Source organism: Rhinolophus hipposideros (genome assembly GCF_964194185.1).
Source record: "Rhinolophus hipposideros genome assembly, chromosome: 26".
Taxonomy (NCBI): Eukaryota; Metazoa; Chordata; class Mammalia; order Chiroptera; family Rhinolophidae; genus Rhinolophus; species Rhinolophus hipposideros.
The window spans coordinates 12,409,154-12,427,797 of record NC_138072.1 but is presented as its reverse complement, the minus strand read 5'-3'; the positions used below and the strand labels follow the sequence as shown (position 1 = coordinate 12,427,797).

The 18,644-nt window shown below is 37.5% G+C and overlaps 1 protein-coding gene across 10 annotated transcripts in view; it reads right to left on the bottom strand.

Annotated features, from left to right (window-relative positions):
* Positions 1 to 18,644, bottom strand: part of DISP1 (dispatched RND transporter family member 1) — a 162,613-nt gene that overhangs the window by 22,961 nt on the left and 121,008 nt on the right. For all 10 annotated transcript variants that reach the window (XM_081039013.1, XM_081039014.1, XM_081039017.1 and 7 more), the window contains one exon: positions 2,319 to 2,348. In XM_081039013.1, the coding sequence (XP_080895139.1) occupies positions 2,319 to 2,348 (30 nt within the window). The remainder of the gene's footprint in view (positions 1 to 2,318; positions 2,349 to 18,644) is intronic.

Genomic DNA, 18,644 nt, shown 5'->3' with positions numbered 1-18,644 from the left:
ACGGGCTTTGCTCTGGCACCAGATCAGAAATAACTGATAAAATAAATAAACTCAGAGTCTTACAGGACTAACTTATGTTCAAGTGACATTGGGCGGGGAGGGGCCGCTTTTAAAGGGGCCATTTGTATTACAATAAACTCCTCCACAGTAAATTTTCCTCCCTTAGCTTATTACAAAGATTATTTTTTCCTTTGCCCTTCCATGCCTTTCTAGGAACACACTCTCTTTCTTTCTTTTCCTCCAGAGCAGAAAGCAAGGATACTGAGAGTGTTAAGTGCCTTGGACTTGAGACCTCCTTTTCCTGACCAACCACCCAATCCTTATCCCCTTCGGGTTTTTGCTGTCACGGCTCTTCTGAAACTGCCCAAATCAACTAACTCATCTTGGTTTTCATCTTTCTTGACCTGAGCAATATTTAACACTTTAGCTACCCCTTTCTTTCGAAAAAACTCTCATCTTCAGTTTCTTCCTTTCTAATTTCCCTTAATAACTCTTCTTATTCCTCCTGTCCTTTAAAGGCAAGCATTTCAAAATGTTAGTAATCCTAACTTTCCAGTTATACAATTACTCATTATACTTTATTTTAAATGGATAGATTTCCTTTCAAATGAATCAGGAGTTATGCATTCTTCCCTACAAACCCAGTGGCATCAATTATCAATTTAGTGGGAGGAATGACTGAAATTTGGAAAATTTCACAAAAGAAAACAGGATACAGAATTCTTTTTTTCTTGTGAAATAATAAATTCATTCAACAATTAGCATTATATAGTAAGGATGTAGGGCATTCTAGAAATATAAAAATGGCAGACATGGATCTTGTCTACAAGGAACTTGGAGCCTAATACATAAAATCAGACAGGAACACAAATATCTACAAAACCAGGTAAGCAGAGCTGTATTTTCAGAGGGATATGGATGAGACGTTTTGTGAATTCAACAAAGGAAGAGATTAGTTCCAGCTAGGGTGGGAGAGGGGAGCCAGGGAAGGCTATTTTGAAGAAGTTGTGTTTATATGTATATATACTGAAAAGCAGAAATTAGGACTTTTGAAAATACCAATCTAATAACAGAAAATATATGTACACATTTTTTTCAAAATGCAAAAGTTTCAGTCATTTGAGAAGGCTCTATTACTTCTAAACATGGAAATTCATTTTTTAATATGCCATATTTACTTGTATCACCTCTTCCCTTTATCTTTTTCCATACTTTTTCTGTAAAAACGGATAAACAAAATGTAGTAAATGCATACAATAGAATATCATTCAGCTTTAAAAAGGAAGGAAATTATGGCACATGCTACTACATGGATGAAACCTGAGGACATTATGTTAAGTGAAATCAGCCAGTCACAGGATCACACAAAATGCTGTATGATTCCACTCATGAGGTATTAGAGTGATCAAATTAGGAGACAGAAAGTGGAATGGTGGTTGCCAGGGGATAGGGGAGAAAACTATATAGTTATTGTTTAATGGGTATGGAGTTTCATTTTTACAAGATGAAAAAAGTTCTGGAAAAGAATGGTGAAGATCGTTTCATAATAATGTGAATATACTTAGTGCCATAAAACTATATACTTAAAAGTGATTAAAATGGTAAATTTTATTCTGTGTATATTTTACCACAAGTATTTTTTTAAATGAAAGGGGAATTTACTAATTAAAATTTATGTAGTAGTTTTACTCCAAAAAGAGGTAACTCTCCTGAGGCAAGCTTTAGTTATCAGCATGTGCACTTCTTAAGAAGTGAATTTCAGAGATCACTTAGAGTTTCTTAACATATAATAATATTATATCTGGAATCACAATATACAAAGACATCTGGTGAGACAATGCTTTTTTCCAGAAACTTTTTATCCATTTAAAAATGTTGCTTTTCTTACTGAAAAGATAAAACTTAAAAATTTCCATATAAAAGAATACCTCCATCTTAATACAATAACAAAAATTTTGGGAAGACAACCTATTTGACATAAAGTGCCATGAATTTAAGTCATGGAAGTTGGCAGAATTAGTATCTTTCTTCTCAACAAGTAGGACACTGAGGAGCCAATCCATTACAGGAAGAAATGCAAAATAATCAGGCAAACATAAGTAATTAAACACAAATAGAATTTAAAGACTCAAAATCTACCTAGAGATTAAAACCGCTTTTGGAGATATAGGGTTCCTCAAACAGTCAATGCAGGGGAAATTTTTTTCCTTCATAAAAAATGAGGAAAACGGAAACAGCAGAAAATGTGGAGAAACCACTAGAAGGAAACAGCATGCAAGTAAGTTTGCTATTTAATAAGATGACCCAGATAACTTTACCTTTTTGGTAACTTGAAAGGTCTGGATGGTCTGAAAAAAAAAAGCAAAGGAAAAACCGTCAGAAACAAGGCACCATAACATAAACAAAAGCTTAATATACGTATTTAACATTTTACTTGCTCTCTCTCCTTTTGGAAGAATTGCGGAAGAGTTAAAAAAGACAACTGAGATTTTAAACACACATGGATTTAACAATGAATGTTGACTATCTTGCACACCAGATAGGTGAGCGCTGGAATGGCTGGTAAGGAGACCGCACCTTCCAGACCCTCCCTATGGAATCAGTCATACTATACAACACTCTCCAAATCTATAGCTACTCATTCACTCGTCTCTTTTACAAGAATTAACATCCGTATCCAGTCTAAGCTGCTTCTTATGTACCAAGGATTCTCCAACACCTTTTTTTAAAAACTAGGATCTCAACACCTTCTTGTACTAGAAGTATTCGATTCCCTCTTCAAGATGGAGGAACTGCATCTCCATCTTTCATTTTCTTAGTATCTAAGTCCACCATCATTTTAACAAGTATGGGCTCTGTACTCAATCAACTCTCCCCCATACTGTTATCATTCCCTCTCATCCTTCGTACCCCAGTCGAGCCCCCTAGATATAGTAAGCCATCTAAAGAAACTCCAAACTCCAACTCAGCCTCAATGTCCAAACTCTTTATTCCTACCAGATTATTTTTTTTCCAATTAACTGGCACATGGTAAGCACTTCATGAATATTTGGTGAACAAACAAAATTCACTACTCGTGTTTCGCTATTCCCAAGCACAGTGTTTTCACAGTGTAGTCTGAAGACCCCTGAGAATTCCTGCGACCCTTCCCAGGGTCTGGAGGGCCTCCCGTTTCCAACTCCATACCTGGCTGGGCAAGTCTAGATTTCCTATATAATTCATATATTCTCTATAGGAAAATATCAGATATAACACATACAACCAAGCTCTTTGGATCCTTACAAGTTTCCGGTAAGAAGAGCATCAGAGAACTTTTTGCTTTAAGAACAAGTATGAGACCAAATATTCATAGCATTAAGAAAGAATACTAAAAATTGCATTCTTTTTATATATGTGCAGTAAAGAGAATTCATTTATAAAAGTGAAAAAAGACTTTAAAGGTATAAAGAGGGACCATATCTTATTTGTGTTCACATCTCCATACCCTAGGATAACATATGGTCCTTTGAGATGTCAGACCAGAGCCTGTTAACTTAATGAATGAGCATCTTTTGTTACTTTTCTCCGTGGTCATTGGGTAGGAAGAATATGGGGACATAAATATCAACACAGGTAAATTTAGTTTTATTTTCGGTTTCTCTCTCTCTCTCTCTCTTTCTGTCACACACACACACACACACACACACACACACACACACAACTTTGTAACTTCAGCCCATTCTCCTCCATCAATCCAAAGCTCCTTTACCACTTTACTACATTTTGTAAGTTTTTGTTTGTATTTCTGAGACCTGTACACGGCCTCTTATTCAGTGCTGCAGGAACTATTGATTTGATAGTTAATCAGAAAGGTTTATCAAAGTGAAAAATTCTAAAGAAGTGCCAAATACATGCCTTAAATATCTAATTGTAACTTGAACGCGCATGCCCCTCCGCTGCCCCCTCTCTGACATAAGCCATGCCACACTGCATCCTCTAGGATTTCCAGTTTTCAGGAGGACTTAGACTACTTTCCAGAATCCTGAATACACTGACTACAATACCCATCTCAGTTTTAATGATCTCCCCCCAAATCCTTTACAAGTGTTTCTCTCGTGCCTAACTCAATGTCGACTTTTTCATAGCAATTACTTTTATCTAGTCTTTCCAAAGCCCATGCCTTTCTTTTCAAAAACATAACTCTTTCTTTTAGAATCTATATATGAATGGATTGTTTGAAAACTTTAATTAAATGACATAATTACAAAAACAAGCCGAGCTGGCACGCATAGGTTTGGAAAGCACACGTGTCAAATGCTAGGAGTGGAAGTGTGTGGATATGTAGAGCACAGGCTGCCACCCCCGAGCACTTGGCCCGCCCGGCCACCTGAGTGAGCACAGAGGGGAGGGACAACACCAGTGTGTTGGTGAACAAAAGGGGCTTTCAACAAAAATGTTTACTACTGAAGAAGTCATAAAGAATATTCAGTTTTGAGGGTAAATCTACCAAGGAAAAAACCCCAAAACCCTATGATATTTTCAAATATTGATTTTTCTAATGTAACAGTTTTATTGAAATGTAATTCACATACCACATAATTAATCCATTTAAACTGTATAAGACTGGTTTTTAGTACTTTCACAGAGTTGTGCATCTACCATTATAACCGTTTATTGATTTTTAAAGAATATGCTATCTGAACACCAATGATGAAGGTATTACTGAGCTGTAAGAGAAAATTTATTTTTACAGAGAGGGAGAGTAAGGCACTGAACAAAGAAGCAAATCACTTAACTTGCACACAAAACCTTAATATTTTTATTCCCAGTTTTCAAGTTACACATGCTCAAAACTACCTCTCGGATTTCCATAATAAATTCATAGATTTTTTTCTATCTTTATGTCTCAAGTGATCCCCAGAGCCACTGGAATAGATCACAGCAAGCGGCTGCAAAGAAATTGTATTTTATTTTGGGTTGTAACAAAGATAAATATATTCTCTTTCTTCCTACTCACCCCCACTAACTTTTGTCTTTCACGGAGAAATTCATGGATCTGTGCCTAGTTTACTCCCTAGAGAAACAACTATAGATTCACCACATTCTTTCTGCTTGTGTAAAGACTTCATTTTATGTTAAATTTGAGACTGTAAGTAAAGATTGTTGACATCAATTGAAAAAGAAAAATTGAGGTTACCACAAAGACACCTCCTGGGAAAACATTAGATCCCTTTGAAGTTTTTATACTAATGGACACGACAAACAGATGTTTGAAACACCCAAACCACAACTACAGGTAAAACATGAAACCTCTTTGAGTCACAACTTCGCCATCTTGAATTCTTCCCTTGCAATCTCTTACCGGACAATATCTGAGAAAGGAAGCAGGCCAGGGTATCCACCACACAGTTTCATCGATCAGAAGTAGTCTTCCTCCATTTGTAAAAATCTTTCCAATTTGCTCCTTTTAATATCTATCTAATAAACCTGCAGGATGATTTTTCACACTAACTTCAGTCTTGTGTTGACAAATAACAATTAGTAAAAACAAATAAATCTACCCTCAATTAATAGGGAGAGACAATGTTTTTCTAGGGTTCTTTCACCTTTCAATACCATCTTTCTGGTGGCCAAAGCACACCAGAAAACAAACAATGATAATTTTAGGTGGGAACATCTGCCTGTTCTTTAGTTAGATTTTCATGGTCAGCCTTTTTTCTGATGAGAAAAAGCCCCAAGGCAGATGACATTCGCATGTTCTAGAACACACTCCCACAGGCTGTAGATGAGCTTGGGTTGTGCCCAATACCCAGAGCACTAGGTGGAGTGTCACTCTTCCTTTCCTACTCAGGAAAGCATTTCTGTATGAAAGTGGGTGACAGTGACATTGTTACTGGGCTAAGCTCAACTCTGCTTTAAAAAAAATGAGGCACTTACAAACTCGAGTGCTCACAATAAGTAATAAATGGCCGCTGGCACTTCACACTGGAGAACTGTAATAGCAGTGGAGACCCTTGGCTCCCGGACTCTGATGACCAGTGAACGCTGGTATGTGCACATATATCAGTCAAGAGAACAACTAATGAGACTGTAAAGTTGTCAGGAGGAGGGAGGGTGGGAGGTACACAGCAGGATAATCATGATAAGGGGGGTTCGGGCAGATACAGAGGCAAGGGAATTTTTCTTTGAAAAGTAATAGAAGAAAAAAGTAGTGGCATAGAAGGGAAAAAGTTAAGAAGAAACAGAACAAAATGGAAAAGTATATGTAAATGGTCTGTTTCTTTGTTTCCCTCACCTTTTCTCTCTCTTTTAATAATTTTGGGGGAGAGAGTGGGCAGTGGCAGGGTTAGGGAAATGGGAATGCTAAAACACGAAAACATGTCAGCTGTCTAGAGAACTCTATTGTTGACATAGCTGCAGGCTTAACATCACAATTTACAAAGGGACAGTATCAGCTTTCACAAATTCCAAATAGCTCTTCTTAGCATTCAGGAAAATCAAAGCTGTGGAAAAAACAGCTTTGTATATGTCTGAACAACTAAAATCTATGACGCAAATATGCTCTCCGCTTCCTGGTAGTAACCAAATGTAAGGAAGAAAGTGCTTCAGGTAGCACCTTTCAGTCTCTGGATTGCACCATCTTGCCTTTTCGTAAATATTCTTCAAGTAACAACTTCAGTTCAGTGTTGGTATGTTAGGAAGAAAGTGCCTAACAATAAAGAATCCACACTTTGACGAGCACGCTTTAAAAGATTTCCAACAAAAACAACACCATTCTTCATCACTAAGTATTTCCATGAACCATCACTGGCACACTTGGGTTCTATCATGAAGATGAAACAGAAACCCTGCCGACGTGCTATGTCTGGCCTCTGATTCATCTTTCATGCACCAGAGCTAAAAGCTTATGGAGTGTGTCAAGTGATTTGACGAGTAATGATAAGCACGACTACTGGCGTAACACATTTCCCGCATGCCCACAGGACGCAGACTCAAAGTACCCGTCATCTTGATGTCTGAAACCGTCATAACCGAACGGAGTCCCAACTACTACATAAAATATAAAATAACCGAGGAGACAGCAGGCAAAGGTTGGGAGTGGAGGACTAATATTTAAAGACCATCTAATAAACACGGAGCACTTTTTAAATATTAAAAAAGAAATTTAGAAAATAAAAAGAAATTTAACATACGTTAAATATTTGAGTATGAGGAGTCCGTGTTTAAGAAAAGAGTGAACTTACTGAATCAAAAGATGCGAGGTAGTCTGGACCCTCAAACTCACTAGTTGAATGACCTTGAGCAAGTCCTTTAAAGTCTCAGGATTTGTGAGGAATGGATAAAACCTAAATGTGAGGCGGTGTGAGTAACAGGTCTCTGCAAACTGTTGAACATTAGCTAAAAGAAAAAAGGTATTCCTACTACTATGACCACTAACATGACTGTTAGTTCATCTAGAAATGGCATTCAAGCCTCAGTTAAGAGGTAATGAGGAAGACTAATGTGGAATAAAGCATAAAGTCCCTTTATTCATAAGCACTGCGAACCTTTATGATTTACTTTGCACGAATCAAACGGCACTTGCAAAGAGTTGAATATAATAAAAATGAATGGCATCATGCCCACAAGCCTAATTAGAGTAAGAGATTGTTAGAACTATAAGGAACCCTAAAAGACATCCCAGCTAACACTGCCACATTAAAAAGGGCGCAAAAGGTCTAGACTACAGAGTGAATCAATGGAGAGGTGCAGAGGCCACTTTCCTGACTTGACCCTGTACTATTGCTGCGATCCGGAGAAGAGCACACAGATGCAGGCTGGTGAACTGACAATGGAAAGGCAGGCAGAGCAGGAAGGCTTTCTCCCAGAGCAGATGGCGCGTGGCCACCAAAAGGCCTAGGCAAGGATGTTCACCAAGGTTTACAATAAGGAGAAGTGGGAGGAACCTGCATGTCCATCTGTTATAGAGAGATGCTTAAATAAATGGTGATACGTCCATACTATGGAACACTATATAAAATGAACACATCAACACACACACACACATAGGTACTGATATGGAAAGAGTGCCAAGACAAAGTCAGAAGTTTCAAAACGATTCATACTATGCTTATGGGAAAAAATAAATACAAAATATATGAATGTGTTTTTAAAATTCAGAAGGAAACACAGCAAATTGATAGCCCTTGTTTGCCATGGGGGAAGAAATCAAAGCGGAGTTTTACTTTGTATTTCTGAATTTTCATGAAAATGTGTTCGTAAATTAGTTGTATAATTAAGAATTTAAAAGAATTTTTATAAAGGCAAATTTCATAGGTATTCATTTATGTATAACATGTTTCCCTGAAAATAAGACCTAGCCGGACCACAGCTCTAATGTGTCTTTTGGAGCAAAAATTAATATAACACCCCCCGTCTTATTTTACTATAAGACCGGGGGGGGGGTATAATATAATTAATATAATATAATATAATATAATATAATATAATATAATATAATATAATATAATGTAATACCGGGTCTTATCTTAATTTTTGCTCCAAAAGATGCTTTAGAGCTGACTGTCCGGCTAGGTCTTATTTTCGGGGAAACAGGGTATGTGACTGAAATATCTTATTTGAAAATTTCTGTCACTGATACAGAATTTGGAAAGAATTGGGCACCCTGGCTAACTAAATTGGATGAAAAGATAACATTATACACAGATCATAAATGTTCAGAAAACTTAAAAAATGCATTTAATACAAAATATCAATCTTCTTCAATTCATTTCCCATATATTTGGGGTTATTTTGCCCCTACAAATTTACTCAGTAATTTACAAAGTTTCAGTTTGGAAGGTTAAAAGTCACACCTGCTATTAAAACAAAAAACAAAACAACTTGGGGGGGTGAGTTAAAAAATTAATAAAAATCCACTGTATCAAAATGAATTCCAACAGTGTAACGAATACCTTGCAGCTGTTGTGATATCTTCGTTTTACTAGCCAGGAGAATAGATGATTCCCTCAACTTTGACAGAAATTCTTTAGTTATTCTTTTAAGAACAACAATATACAGGGAATTGATTTTGCTTCCTTAAGTACGTTTTCTCATAGTCATTCTTTGGCTTAAAAAATTAAATTTCTGTAACTCAAATAACTGTCCAAAGCGTTAATAAATAAAGATCAAAGTAAAACTCTGTTCACAGTTTTTATAAAAAGAATACTGATGGAAAAGGGTTTTCTTCTCAGCCAAAAGTCTGAGGTTAAAAAAGAAAAAAATCAACTGAGCTTAAAAGAATACGACTGAGGACAAGTGAGAGAACTTTCTGAAGAAAAATGAGGACACACCCACCAGGGTGACGTCACATGTTCTGAAGTTGTAGTGAGGTCCTTGTGACACTCTGGTGCTGAGCAGTTGGGCTGAAACCTTAAATTCAGTGTATTCATTTCACAACGATGGAGACTCCCATCCTACTGCATATGCCAACTGTAACCCCAAATCTTACTATATATTCCAATGACACCCAAATGCCACACCAAAGTTTAGGAACTCAGGCTGAGCAAAATGTCTTAAAAAGACCACAATGAGAAGGAAGAAGGCCTGTTATGAAATGGGTGTTAATCTTGGGTTTTAACCTCTCTGGCTTCAATCCTCATCTGTAAAGCCAAGAGAGTTGGAAGAAATTATTTCTAGGGTCTGTGGTGAAATTCTATTGTTCTCCTGTGGAATTTCAGCTAATATGCGTCACCACGTCAGTATTTTAACCCTCTGCCATGGCAAAAGCTAGGAAGCCAGTGTTCTCTAATGAAAATTCTATGTCGAAATCCTTCATGTGAATAAGCAACAAAAACAATCCCCCTGCAAGGGGGGTAAGAACTAGTGTCTGAAAATGCTTTGAAAAATTATGCTGGCTCTTCATGTGACTAGCTAGAGCGAGAGGCGTTTTAAATGGCTAGATACATGGTTTAATGAGAAAGTGCTAAAAGGTGCTTGGTGGGAGGACGGGACAGTCGGTGAACTTTAGATGGATAAGGAGACTAATGAACTGAGATGACAGTAACACTTCTGTGCTAGTTTGTGTCAAAGGAGGAAACATACACTGTAGGAAATTGGGCCCGGTTATCAAAGACGCTTGTGGTAAGAAGTGGTAAGGAATCACCTAGTTCACCAACCTTGTGGATTTTACCAGAAGAGCAAACATGAAACGGTGATCAAATTAAAAGTCATTTTGAAATTTCCAAAAGCCTCTTTCCTGAGTTTCCTATCCACTGTCTAAGAAAGGCACTGTAAAAATCCTCATTTATTTAAAATATTTACCTTTGACAGGCTTTTTTGGTTAATGTTTAGTCCACTCTAAAATATGAACTTGAAATTTTCAAAGGAGGAGCCCTGCTTTAACGAGGAGATATATATTGTTTCACTGTTGGCTTTGTTTTCTAATTATAAAACACATTCTTTTTTTTTTAAGTCTGAAAATGCAGAAAGTTATAAAGAAAAAAATCACCTTTACTCTCACTATAGGGATCTAACTTCTGCAATTCTTTTTGATCTATTTCCTTTCAGTATTTTATCCTTTGTGCCTAAATATATACATCAAATGTATACACAATTAGGATCATACTGGATGCCTGAACTGTTATCCCGATAATAAGCTTTTTCCATGTAATTAAAATCTTCTGAAAATATGTTTTTTAGTAGCTATATAACGTTCCATTATATTTGTCATTATTTATTTATATTATGTACACAACTGTATGTGTACTCACGCTAATACATTATTTTGTCTCTTGATTACATGCATCCATCTATATTTCCTACTTATTTATAAGAGGTCTGTCTGAAAGCTATGAAACATCACAATTGTGGCAAATATTTTTTCCTAGTTTGTGGCATGTTTTTTAACATGATGTTTTGGACATGCACTTTAAATTTCTTTTGCAATTTCGACGACTTCTTTTACAATAAAAGAGTTATTGATCCAGATGTCAGTTTTTTTCCCCAGTTTCACTTACTATCATTTTGTGATGCTTCAATTATCATCTTCTGTAAAGCCCCGTTTTGAGGGGGAAAGTAGAGTCCGAGAATTCATTTTCATGGAGTGTACGGCATCTGATATTGTGAGAATGACGAGCCGATCCTGGCGCAGCTGTGCTGCTAGAGGACTGAATTTCCATGGTCTGGTTGAACCATCCAAACCCATCCTGGTACAGCCTGTTTGCCACCATCTAGTAAGAGTTGTTCCCTGGAGTTTAGTTATCAATGGGACAAATGCAGATTCTGAGACCTGGTCCTCCCAGGACTATAATAGTGCTAACAGAAATCTCTGTTAGTTGGTGCCCATTTTGTTGGCCAGATTTGGGGGAGCTGGGATGGGAATAGGGAGATCTGCTTTCTGTCTTCCTATTTCCTGAAAGCCTATGATTTCCAGGCTTGTCACAAGATAAGAACGTTAGTCTGGCCTCATTTGAGAATGGGGGTTAGGTGGAAGTCAGGAGCCCACTGAGTTATGAAGGGGTTTCATTTTATTAAGATTTCATACATACTAGGGTCTGATTCATGTCTTCTAATGGATCCACGGATCCAATTCTTTTCACAGAATCACACTGTTTCAGTTATTTTGGCTTCAAGAAAGGCAAGTCCCCAGGACAGAATATGTTTAGGAAATCCTAATTCCCTTTAGAAACTAATGGGTTTAGTGTGTTATTCTTGCATCTGTTACTTGAGAACAATTCCGGTTAATGAAAGATTGGAAGGGATTATTAAATGGACCTCCAACCCAACAGGAGAACTGTAATTCTCCGATGACATGCACGTGCTAAATTATAGTCTACAACAAAGATCCTAAAGGAAATTTCAACAGCCTCAAGGGCAGTAATATTACAGCAAGACTCCCACATGCTTCCTTGTGCATAGATTATTTCTTATAAAGTAAACTCACATTCAACTCTAAGTCAAGAGCAAGTTTTGCCAGAACCCGACTTTATGTCATAGGTTGAGGTATTTTGGAGGAAAAGGCTTTCCATAGGTAGAATCCAAGAACTCTTTCTTGTCATAAATGTTAAAAACATTTTGTTTCTGTTCCTTCTTCCTGGCTCTAAATCTGGCTCTTCAGTATGGAAAACTTCAATCTTTTTATAATCCTGACTTACGTCTATCATAAAATCTTTGGCAGAAGGGTAGAAAGGATGTATTACTATCTTCCCGAAGGAAGGCTGCCTAAGGACAGCCCTTTCTTTTCTCAGCATCATTAAATCATTCCTTTGTCACCTCTTCTCTACCCTGAAATTTCCAACTCCCCACATACTTGTTAAACAGTAAAAAGTAAAAGACACAGTTTCTTCTCTCAAGTACCAAAATAGGAAGCTGAGAGGCTGACAGACATGCGAGGGGGAAAGCAAATAAAGCAGGATATGTGTAAGCAGGTGATGTCACAAAATATTTTACTTTTTAGATTTTGAAATAAAAATGCAACTTAACTTTGCTGTTTCAAAATAAGGAAAACATACACATACATGTGTATACACACAGACACACACATATAAACACATATAAACATGTATATATGAACAAGATGTATATATAAATCAAGTAAATCGTGTATATATAAATCAAGATGGCAGCTCAAAGTGGAGCTGGGTTTATTAAGAAACTCTCCCAGGACAAGGTGAGTATGTGAGTCCTTAAGCCTTCCTCGTGCCTCCAACCCCCTTCCTACTGCATAACCAGGAATATAAAAATTAATAGAATATTGTCCCTGCCTTCCAAGTGTATATGGACTGGCCAAGATGGGAAAAGGAAATTTTAGGACTAAAAAGGAGAGATTCTTAAATTCCCTATGTCATTCTTTTAAACTATTCCTGTTTCACCAACTCTTCAGTAAGAGGCACAAAGTGTAAGTGTTCAGCTTGATGGATTTTTATGTTTGTATACATCATGTAATCTCTTGATCTGATCAGATCAAGGTACGGGCCATTTGCCAGCACCCCACATTGCTCACTTGTACCCCTTTCAAACAATAATCATATTCTACCCCCAGAGGTAACCAACATTTAGGCTCTATCACCATAGATTAGTTTTGCCTAAAGGACTACCTTTTTTTAATGATAGCCTCAAGTAAAAGTTTAAATAGAACCTTAGTATAAAAATGAAATCTTAGTAATGTTTTAAATGGGTAATTCCTAGATGAGTCTTAATTCATCTTTTCTCTTGACGTTTTAGAAATATCTGTCCAAGTGACTCATAAAAGTAGAGATCTTAGATTACCTAATAAAAGGCCTTTGATGAGCAACAGAACTTCAAAGGTCTACAGCAAAGCTATTCCCGGTACTGTGATCTGTCATTATGTTATTTTTGAATAGATTATTAACAATCATTCTGCTTCCCTATATTTCAGTTTCTTCCGAAGTTCAAGATCTTGCCTGAGACAACAGGATCTAGTTACAGTAAGTGTGCTCCTCTGATACTTGGGTAGAATATTTAAATAAAGATGTCCTACGTGCTACTGTGAATATCCATTACAGGGACAGCCATGACAGTGCTAGACGCAGAAATGAAGATCTGAAATTTAAACAGCTGGGAAGGGGTAAGAAACAAACCCCGAGAAAGGTCTGATGAAAGTGACAGTTGTGTGACAGGGTGGACGAGGACGCTTCATCACCAGGGACAGAGGACAGATGTGGTCACATTGCATAGGAGAAGAAAGAGAAGCACAGGGTCATGAAAAGTGTAGGGCTGTGGAACACAAAAAAGCAAACGGTTTACGGATGGGTGGCCAATGGGGACAACATGCTCTAGAACTAAGGAGGAGAAGAAATGAGATGAGTTTGTCAAAGAGCTCACTGACCGGGTATTGCCAGGAAAGGAGTCATGGTAAAAGTCAGATTGCAAGGCATTACAAAGGAAAGAGGTCACACAAAGTAAAAACATTAAGTACAGTAATATCTTTACAGAACTTTACTATGTGCCAAATACTCCTAAGCACTTGACATATGTTTGAACATTTTAAAATTCTTAATCCTGTGAGGTAGGGATAGATTTTATAGATGAGGAACGGAGGCACAGAACGATTAGGTAAGTCGCCCAAACTCACACAGCTAGTAAGTGTAGAGGCGGGATTCAAACCCAGGCAGCCCACTCCATGCCCACACTCTTTACAATCACTGTGCTCGATTGTTTTCATCAAGCAGTAGGTGATGTGGCCCACATTTTGGGGCTTGAGAGAGTAAACCACAGTTTATGTAACCTGGAGAGAGAGGAGCACGAGAAAAGAGCTGCTGTAGGATGTGTGTTTAGGAGTCAGCAGTGATACAGTTACGTCAGACTGCACAAAATCTTAAGGGGTGATGTCTACAGCTTCCAGTTTCTTATAGCAAGCAGCGTTTGGTGGTCTGGTGCCTGGAGCAAAAGCTTTACACACCCTGAAGATGACAGCATGGAGCGTGACATTTCAACTAGAGAATTCAGTTGTAGACAATGCCTCCAAAAAGGAAATGTTACTCTTAAAATGTGTAAAGTACACTTATTACAGCTAGTATCTCCGAGAGCCCACTGTGTATCCCACATTAGGTGTGGTTTTTAGGTACAACATGGAGACGGTACAGATTGGAGAAATCCAGAGGGATCTTTCTCGGGGGCCTACACAAGGCAGCCCCAGGCCTGGGCCATGGGCATGACCTAAAAGTGACTGGGGCAGCCTAAGGCCCGTCATCTGTGCTTCTGGTGACTGTGAGCACAACCTGTGGTCAGTGCAACCTCAGCTCTGTGATTTCAACAGTGAGCTTGCACGGTGCTTACTACATAGGAAGCACCCAGGAACGGTTCTTGAACTACCACTGAAACTAAAAAAAGAAGTTTTAGCAAAAAAAATAAAATAAAATCATTCTCTAAGAAGAAGGCTTCAAAATCAGACAGACCAGGACTCAATTCCGGGTTCTCCTGCTTATTATTAGCCATTTCATTAATCTCTTAAACACGATTTAATTTTTTCAAAGCATAATTTTTGCATTTATAAAATGGAGATGACAATAATAGCTTTGAATTCCTTGGGTTGTTTTCAGGATTAAATCAGAGAGTACATGTAAAATATAGAATAATGGCTGGCATGTAGTAAGGGTTCAATAAAATCATTACTACTGCTTATTGTAAATTTAATGAGACTTTATTCCGTTGAAGTCCGTTGTCTTCACCAAAGATACAGGTACAATGCATGACCAAGTTCCAATTCATAACTTTCAAAAATCTTTACACTCAAGAGACTATTACTCATTATTTTGGAATATTTTAGAATTTTTGTAGTAATGATAAAACAGTATTAAAATTCTTAGAAAGGTCGTTTTGTTATAAAATTACATAAAGGAAATACTCATATGATAGCAGAATGAGAAATAATTTAAATGTTAGGTAATCTAAAGTGCAATGCTGGTGGAAAACTAAATATTTTTAATTGCTTATAAATACACATCTTCAGAATGTTCTTCATGTCTTCCCATTTTAAAACCTTAATGGGACACTTAAAATGTTCTACTTGCATATACTCTATAATTTAAATTTTGTAGCCTTAATTTGCAAAGAGAAGGAATTGCTTTTCTTCTAAATCGTGATTTTTAAACAGAATGTCTTGGGTGAGTTATTTCAACTAAGGAAAAATAAAAGAATTTCTAAACTATGTGATACTAAAATCATACTCAAAACCATGTTGAATTTTCCTTCTTAAGGTCTCTAGACCCTTTATTATGACCAGTCCTACCTCCAATTAACGAATGACTGCAGCACTTCAAATACTAAAATTTATGTTCTCTTGGTAACTGGCAGGAGAAAACTGCTGAAATATTTATGGATTATGGGCAACCTTGCTGCTGAATTTCCTTGGCTATCTCTCACTTCTATTTACTTTAAAGCCCACTGAAGCATTCAGTGGCTACTGATTAGCGGAGAAAAACTCACCTCCAATTTAGCTGTTTAAATAATTTACAATATCCTCCTAGAGACGTTAAAAATATTGCAGAGATGTGATAAAAGACTGCAGTGAACAATGATAAAAACATGCATTTTGTACATCTTTATAAATCCTCATGTCAACTTAACCAAACTTGTTGGCAAAAGAAAAATACCAGACACTTAAAGGATGTCTTTTCAATGGAGATGCTGAAAATCAAGACCGTACACTCACCGGGTCTGCTAACAGTTACCTCAATTAGCAACCAAGCCCAGTAACCCATGAAGACAATTCTATGTGATGCTCCAAAAGAAAAATGTGGTTTTTGCATAACGTACATGAGTCTCTATCTGTTCCACTCAGACTCAGAGCCCCATAATGCTGGGAACAAATGAGACTTTCACGTAACAGTTTGACGTTAACAGCTTTAAGTTAAAAATTATTATCTTATTAGGAGAGCCTAGTCTTGCTTAGCACGTAAGAAATGATGCTATTTTTCCCCGTAGGTATTTTGGTAAACAAGAAACGGAACTGTGTTATACAAAACTGGGTGAAATTGGGGAAGGGGTATCATTTCCTCTTCTCTTATTAATTATTTCTTGTTAAGATGACAGAGTTCCAAGGCGCAGCAGATCACTAGTTGAAGGGCAGCTATTTGCTAGCTACAGAAAGGTGAGGGAAGCGGGTCATGGGAAATTCATTTTCAAACACATTTGGTGTCTGCCGCTTAGAAGGGGGAGAGAGGAGGGTCAGTACCAAAAGTCAAAACACAACATGGATCTGGTCCTGTGCAATGTACACCCCAAAAGAGAGGAGTCTACAAGTGCCTTTTTTTTTTTTTTTTTTTTTTTTTTTTTTTTAAGAAACAGGTTTAAAGAATTAGAATTCTGAAAAGGACAACTGGTTAATTAAAAATATTTTTAAATGGCTGAGAAATAGCTGGGGTTGAAAGAATACATTCTTCCTCAGCCCGTGAAGTTAAATTTGCACGGTTTAGTTGGAGGCTATAAAGCAAACAGCCCCATGTGTTAGATTTTAAAGTTATATTCAATTATAAAGCACTTGCCCTTAAACTCAAGCCTTTCCGTGCCAGATGGTTTCTGGGAGCCCTGTACAAAACATGTTAAATGAGAGTATAGACTGCTCTTTTCTTAATAAGATGTGAATAATAATCACTAATAAGAGATCCAAGAAAAGCTCATAAGAAAGCCAGAAAAATCTTATTAAACTTAACTAATTTAAGAACATGGAATGCTGGAATGAAGTCTAAAGTTCTCAAGCTGAGATACCCGACATACTGTTGCTCACTAGACTTTAAGGTTTGACAGAAGGAGGTCGGGATAGGAAGTAAAAAACAAAAGACAAACCAAAACAAAAATCAATACAATTTAGAACTTAATGTAAGGTTTAACTCTGCCTTACAGGGGGACATTTTAACAACCAAATAATACAGTTAAAATAAGTTTCTCCTAGAAATAGCTTTACACTGAAGTAGTTTTAGTTTCTGGTAGTCAGTATGGTAGGCCAATCAATGGCTGACAGCTAAAAACCAAAGTCCGAGACTAACACCTATAGCACAAAGACGCAGCATATTTAGTGTTGGCCAGGACCGAAACTATGATCTGAGTCTAGACGTCAGTGAAATGTAAGTGGAAACGAAGACACAGTCATTAATCAGATTTCTGTTTAAACGTCTCCAGTGCAGGATAAAAATCTGTTACAGTAATCTTATTCACTGAGATGTGCCACGTTGTTTCTGTGCAGGACTAGAAGATTCCTCCTTCCTGAACAGCCCTTCCTTCCCCCACAAGACGCACTCCATCTCTTAAAGGGACTTTCAATGTCAGTTCAAGGAGTTTGGGGAACTGGTGGCAGATTTCGGAGCAGGGAGAGGAGTGACATAATGAAAGCAGTGTTTTAGGGAGGGGGCGGTGGGCAGCCCCAAGTGACCACAGATGCACAAATAGGGTCTGATGGAATGAATGTGCTAACTGTCCACCCGTGCTGCTTGCTAGACACACAAAATAATGCTTACAAGCAATAAATTGCTCACATTCCTGGAGAAAGCATCCTGCTTGAAACTCAACCTACTTGGTTAACTTTCAGAGCCTTGTACCACTCAAATGGAGAAAACAACACTGATTTAACTAAACCATCAACTGTAAATTCACATAGAATAAAGCACTAAGTTTGGTCCAGGACCATCTCAATTTATTCTGCCTTCTAAGTTCATCAAATACATAGGAACGAAGATAAGTCCAAATTCTTTCTGATTCAGGAATGTGTTCTATCCACCAGTTTTACAATCTGCTGATTGCTTATAAAGTCACTTATACTAGATTTGCAAATATCCTGGAGGTGGCCAGAGCTGAGCAAACAGAAGGGCTACTCCAGGCTGACTTTCTCAGAGGCAGTCTCCTGCCCCTCCCAGGATTTCTCAAAGGGGCTCCAGATTCAAATACGAAAGAAGCTTAGGAGCTGTGGGAGTGACTGGGCCTCTAGCTTTTCTTTCTTTTCCCCTCACGAACAAGGCTGTACGTTTTTCAAATGCCAGAAACCAGTTGTATTTTGGGGGAGACTTAAAGAACAGGAGGAGGTAGCCCCACAAATGGACTCAAACAACAATAATAAAACAGCATTTTAAAGGAAGAAAAGCCTTTTAAACCTTTTCCCACTGTCTGGCAAGCATCTCACTATACTGGACCAACAGTGCCTGATTTACATTATTAAAGTAAAACATCATAAA